The following is a 6941-nucleotide window of genomic DNA, read 5'->3' on the forward strand; positions in this document are numbered from 1 at the left end:
TGAGATACATTCTTCCATTTACAATTTTGTAAAAGGGTAGGACCAAATTTGTTGGAATGCCAAGCAGTATAGATAAGTTCCTGAATAATTGGACAACAGAGCATAGCCTTGCATCAGTTTACAAGCAGGTAAATATGATATCTCTAGATTGAATGATTAATACAAATTAGATTTGCCATTGTTGGAGGGTTTTGTGTTGCTCTTGCTGCTCATACTTCAATATTGAGAAGAGCCAGATTATCCGCAATTTTCCAAGCATAAAGTTTGGTTTTCTGTAATGTCCACAACACTATCTATTACATCCTAGAGCAAGTAATTGATGAAGTCAAGAAAAAAGAAACTAATTTGCTTCATCATACAAGTTAGCAATGAACGGAACTAGGAGGAAGACATGAAGGTGCTGGTTGATTGTGGTGGAAAATAGTGCCAGAGATTTATTTAATCAAAACTTCAAGGAAAAGCAAAAAAATCATTTGCTCATTTTAGAACAAGCAGAGCATCGTTCGCAAATGCAAATGAACAAGGAAACATCATATAGAAAAGCATGCCTTCATATATAACTCATGCCAAAGGCATCTAGGAAAATGAATGAATCATCAAAGGACAAGATAAAGGGTATCAAAGCAGTTCAAACGCTTAGCCGATGACTCTCTCTCTTTAATAGATTCCCAACCTTGCAACTTACTCATTTAGTGAAGATCTATCAACCTTTTATTTTTGTAAGGCTCAGCTTTCTACAGACCGAGGGGTGGAGGAAGATTGATTGAGAATATTGGTAATGGACAAACAAAAGGAAGATCCGATGACTGATTAAATATGACAAAATCAAACATATCACCAAGGGCATTTTTCCTGTGCAAAAATCCATCAGTATAGAAGATTCCAGCAGGCTTATCAAAAAAAAGAAGATTCCATCAAAGACAGCAAATACTCCCACGAACTTTCTCTAAAAAAAATATGCACTTCCATTAACAAATCTGAACGTTAAATCTGCTGAGCACCTGCTTCTCATTCAACAAACCCAGCAGGCTAATGAGCCTGGAAAATAATATTAAGTGTTGTTGCTGAAGCAAAGCAGATAAAAATAAATAAAAATAAATAAAAAAATCCTCCACAACATGCTGACTATTCTCCAAAAATAAGATTACCTCAATAACAAAGCACAAACAAGTATACAAGCTCCGTAGTACTATGTAATAGCTTCCATTACAACTAAAAAAGAAGCATCCAGCACATGTGATGGTGGGGTATTAAAAAAAGAAAAGAGCTTACAAGTCCATAGAGAAGTACTAAGAGGCTATGATGGATAAAATGTGGGCTGCATGTAAGAAACATAGCAAAAAGTTTTTTTTTTCCCATTTTCCAAAAGCATTAACCCTAATCAATAGGCGTCAACTCCAATACAGCATCAGGTGAAGCCTTTTGCAAGCTGAACAGTTCCTCCTGGAAGCGTGAAAATAAAGGTTTTTCCTTTTTTTTCAATGTGTAATTGATACTCATCTTTTCCAGAGCACATGCATTCATCAACAGAAATTTAGGAAAACCAATGCAATCCTCCACGAACCTATAATAGAAGATTAGTGTAGCAGTCTTCAGCCGATTCTGCACACACTCAGAAGGTATCTGTTTATCCCAATAATCTGCCTCAACGATTTCAGTGTATACATGGAACTTATCTATCTGTTACATTCAGAACAGGTTCAGAATACGTTTCACCAAAAATTGATACTAATGCAATGAAGAAATTATTCTGGACAACTTACCTCAACTGTAAGCTCTTGCAGATTTGGAGAACCATTGAGTAGGGATACTAAAATCGAAGCAAGATACTTGCCATTGAAGTGCATTTTCAGATCTAGCTTCTTCAACTGGATCAAGCGATGTTTGGAAGGCAAACTGACAAGTAATAGCCCTTGGAACTCCAAGCACTAGACAAAAGGAAAGGAAAATCGTAAGAAGAACAAATTCACTAACAACAATTAGCCTATAACGATGAATGGAAGCACGGGGCCAACCTCGGCAGCTTCAGTATCGAATACCAGTTTAAGGGTCTTAGTGTGGCCGAGCCCCACCAGTAACCACAGGAATCTGTTGATCTCGCTCACTTCTTCATCCTCGCTGTCCTCGCTGTCCTCGCTATCGCTCTCCACAATCTCACCCTCGGGATGATAAAATTCAGTGTTGGCGACGTCCTTCCAGTACAAATCTGCTTCGTGGTAGGAGTAGGAGACACTGACCGAATCCAAGCACGGGGCCTCCTCTACGAGAATGCCGAGGGGCCTGTGGGTGATGACCTCCAACCTGGAGAGCCTCCTGGAACATATCACGAGGTTCTTGACCTGGTAGCCATTGTAAACAATCAGATTCTCTAAGGCCCAGCAGCCGGATACCATCATCTCGAACTGCTCGTCGGTCATGACCACATCATCGAGCTCGAGGGTTCGGAGGCTCCGGAGGCCGGTGAAGTCGGAGGGGGCTGATAAACTGCACTTGTACAGGTACAGGCTGTTGATCGTTCTACAGGAGAACATGTGGGAGGATATCCTATAGGGGTCTTTCCCATAGTTGGCAATAGATAGATCTTCGAGGCCATCCTCGCAAAGCAGATGCATGATGCGATGCATATCTCCGTCAAATTGTTCACGGAATGAGATGGAAAGTTCGCAGCACTTGAGGGGGCAGCGGCGGGAGCGGAGGACATCGAAGATGGTGGCGAACTCGCGGGCAACGCTATCTGGTGATGACCTCCCACGATCGTAGAAGGAGGCGATTTTGAGGCAGGGAAGGAAGTAGAAGAGGTGCCTCCACCTCTTGGAGAGGATAGTGGTGGCGGCCGCGGATTCCATACTCAGATGTGAGAGGATGAGGAGGAGGATTTCCTCTGGGAGCTGGCTGATTCGATCCTCCTCTTGGCGTGAGGTGGTTTTCTTCTCCGGCGGCATCTCTGCTGTGAGGGCCATCCTCTCTCTGCTTCGAATCCGTGTTAAATCCGGCCTTCGAGAGTGTAAAAAAAGAGGTAAAAAAAAAATCCCTCCTGATCTCTGTTTTTTCAGAGACAAGAAGAAAAAGAACGACGAAGAAGAGGAGGAAAGGAAGGATTTAGATACCCTGATCTCTTCGTCGGTGAAGAAAGACCGGCAATGGAGCTTCACTTCAAAAGCCTTTTGCAATGTTGACCTCCGGGGTTGGCGAAAGGAGAGAGGGATTTTTCTTGGTTACACGAGGGAGAGGAATTGAGGGAGATGGAGTATGAGGGCTTTTTTTGTGGGGGGATGGGGAAGAGGAGAGGGAATCTCGCTGCTCAGTGAAGGCGGCGCGCTGGGTTGCATATTTATTGGATCATTTTGGGGCCCAAAATCGCATTTGCCGCCTCTAATATTTTAATTTCGAGAACAAGGCATCCTCTCCCTCCAAAACAGTTGGCTATATAGCCTATATCTGATTTTTTTCGAAGTAGCCTTTCTTTACCACCTTAGTGCTAGCCCAGTGAAAATGTAGCCTTACTCCAATTAAATAATTCTAAATTCGAAATATATAGACGTCAATTAAATTATAAAGACCGAATACTTTCTACTTAGATATGGGATCTGAAAAGGCATATCGCTTTGCTAGTAGTCTCAGTGGTGCCAGATGTGACGTACTCACACGTGGTATTCGTGCCGGAATTCAGAGAAATAACCGAACCGAGCCCATGGATGAGAAGGGTGTGAGCAACTAAATGATTCCGAATTCGAAACATATAGACGTCAATTAAATTATAAAGACCGCATACTTCCTGCTTGGATATGGGGTCTAAAAAGGCATATCGCTCTACTGGCAGTCTCAGTGGTGCCAGATGTGACGTACTCACACGTGGTATTCGTGCCGGAATCCAGAGAAATAACCGAACCGGGCCCATGAATGAGGAGGATATGAGTAAAACCGGCCGTGGTGCCCAACATACGGTCATTTTTGCCCGCATCGAACATTCTCCTAACGGGGTGGAGGCTCAGTGGAGGACTGTTATGCGGGGGTGGGCTTGTCCCTTCCTCTCTTTTTTTTTTTTTTTTTTTTTTTTTTTTTTTTTTTAGGAAAAAAAAAAACCCTAGCCTTTGTCGTCCTGCCATGTATTTGTTTGGGAATCGGGATCCTCTCCAGTTCGGGGTTCGGGGTGAGTCTGGAGAGGCCTAATCTGTCAATCATGGAGAGGACCGTGATTGAAAGCCCTCTCTGTCCAAAAGATCTGCTCTTATTGTTAATCGGTCTTGAGAATGTTCCAGATATTTATATTGTTTCAGATGATTTACTTAACAAGAAACCTATCATCTTGGTTTCATTATTTTACTTTAAATATATGTTTGATTCATGATTAAAATCAAAATCAGAATAAATTAAAATAAAAATTAGAATGATAATATCTCTCTTAATATGTTTGATTCATGATCAAAATAGAATCAGGATTAAAATCAGTATCAAAATAAAATTGAATAATAAGAATTCAATTTTGAAGAATTGAGATGTTTTTGTTTTCTTCAAAATTAGAATGGAATAAAACTCCCTCCAGTTAAACAATCGGAATGGAAGCCATTCATTTTCATTCTCATTTCAAAATTGAAATCTCTCTTAATAATTTATTTGGCTATTTCCTACTACAGGCATGCGCTTGAGTTAAAAGTTAATAATTTCAAAAACTTTCAGAGATATCTCCAATACTCTAGTTTCTAATGTCAATTTACCAACCATCCCTTCAGTTTTCAAATTATGGTTAGAGTTGCCATGCAACCAAAGAAATGTTAGATACCCAAACAGTTTGTTCAACTACGGACCCCACTATTTTTCCATGCTTATGTATTGTATCGATTTATAATCGACAGTAACAACCTCATAAGATATTAAAATAAAGTCAATGACCAAAGGCTTAAACATTAGCAATCATTGAAAATTCTTTTGTGCTGCTTCAAAGAGTAGCAATCATTTATAATTCTTTTTTTTTTTGGAGAGAAGAGGAATAGGCTTTTTGTTTTTTAAATTTTGGTACCAGGGAAGCAAAGCTCGGTACTAAAGAAAAAAAGGGATATAGTCATATAGATCAACTGCTTAGAACCTATAGAAGATGCTTCCATAGCTTTCAGCAGCTAACAGGGAGGCCAGCTCTGAGGGTAAAAGAATCATACTCCACGAAATCCAAAACACCCTTTAAGCCTTTGTTTGCCAACCAATACGCCCACTGGTTCCCTTCCTGAAAATAAGCGATGCCTTGAAGATCTGCATTATTTTCTTAAGCTGCCAGATATCTCTCAAAAGAGTCTGCTGTTTGTAACCGAGTTATGATTATTAACCCACTGAACCACGCCTTATGAATCTCCTTCCAGCCATAGTTGAGACGCATTATACTTGTAACAAAAGGCAATACAAATACCATACCGAGCTGCTTGAAAGTCTGCCTCAGGTACTAAACAAAGAGGAGGTAGTCTAACTGAGGCTGAATTAGCTTACCAGTTACTATCATAAGCTCTAATAAGAGACCAGCTCCCACATATGAATCTCTCACTCATGCATATTCATCTTCCTTTTATCGCACCTTAATTCGGAACATAACATGGCCATACTACGGAGAGGTGCTGTCCATGATAACACAAAGCTAACCATTACATCTTAGCTTTCAAATCCAATTCCAATGAAATATAATAAATAAATAAAATCTAATTTCATCATCCATTAGATAACAAAACCAACACCGGTTTAGAGCATCTAAATCCAAATAAAAATACTAAAACCTATAATCCTCAATATTTAGAAAATTACTAAGCTACAAATTAACAACCAACTAAAGAATATTTTGCTACAAATTGCCAAGCCTGCTAGTGCGTACTCTAAGCCTGAACCATCATTCGCTCCTATTGACCTTATTCATCTAGAGAAAGAAAAAAAATAGAGATATACAAGTGGCACGACTCAGTAAATAAAACTTACACTACCTTACCGGTCAAGCATAAGTTTTTCGATGTCAATAAATTATTTTAAAAATAATAATTATTACAAAAATAATACATTTTATAGTATAATATATCAAAATAAATAATAAAGCAAATCATGCATGAATAAATCATCCATACTTTATAAACATGGTTGCAAGTTCATTTTGCAAATAAATTGTTAAATCATTTTTTTGCCATTTAGCACATTACATTTCAAAATATTGCTCATAAATATTCGTATTGTGGTCACTTTATACCTGTGACAAGGCCATATTTCGTAATCAACAAAAATTTTTGTTTCGTATGCCAACTTTATACCCATTGGTAGGGCCGTGTTTCGTATGGATGCTAGCTCCAGGTGTCAATTTTTCTAATTTAGGAGGGGTCATACATAGCTGTATGAAAGCCTTTAGAAAAATTTATATCTTTTTCTTAAAACATACACATAAATAAATAAAAAATACTAAATAACATGATCAGACTCATATTTCATAATAAAACTATTTTTCTTAAAATATTCATGTCACTATTTTTCATAAATAAGCATAATTTTTGTTACATATATGTCGATCCATAATTTTAAGAAAAATATAATATCTTTATAGGTAAACCTTATGCATAGAAAATATGATAATAAGGAGTATAAGATCTACTTACATCTTTCATCTTAAATTGTTAGACTTCACTAGGCGACCCCGCTAGACCTTATTTAAAATATTAACAACGAAATTAACATCTTTTTGATGACTTTAATAAAATTAAAAGATAATAAAAGAAGACTTGATCGGGTATACGGTGGTTTCATGTGGATCAGGTCTAGACGATTTGCTCAATGAATCAAAGGGTATGGAGTCAATTGGGGCCAAGGTTCATTCAACAAGATTCAATAATGGTGTTTTAAGGACATTCATCCGGCTTGGGTGATCGATCTGGTAGGTGGCTCGGACACCAGGCTGTTCGGAGTCTCTTTGCTGGGTCAATCCG

General features: G+C 38.6%; 1 protein-coding gene across 1 annotated transcript; it reads right to left on the reverse strand.

Annotated features, from left to right (window-relative positions):
* Window positions 1-941: 941 nt before the first annotated feature.
* LOC103696290 (F-box/FBD/LRR-repeat protein At1g13570-like) lies at window positions 942-3591 on the reverse strand. The gene is made up of 4 exons (XM_017840411.3): window positions 3108-3591; window positions 2016-2994; window positions 1764-1928; window positions 942-1680 (listed from the first exon to the last, which is right to left on the reverse strand). Exons 2-4 carry the CDS (start codon window positions 2958-2960, stop codon window positions 1378-1380), a joined length of 1413 nt encoding a protein of 470 aa, XP_017695900.1. The 5' UTR covers window positions 2961-2994; window positions 3108-3591; the 3' UTR covers window positions 942-1377.
* Between the last annotated feature and the right edge of the window lie 3350 nt (window positions 3592-6941).

This window comes from Phoenix dactylifera, chromosome 4 (assembly GCF_009389715.1).
Source record: "Phoenix dactylifera cultivar Barhee BC4 chromosome 4, palm_55x_up_171113_PBpolish2nd_filt_p, whole genome shotgun sequence".
Classification (NCBI taxonomy): Eukaryota; Viridiplantae; Streptophyta; class Magnoliopsida; order Arecales; family Arecaceae; genus Phoenix; species Phoenix dactylifera.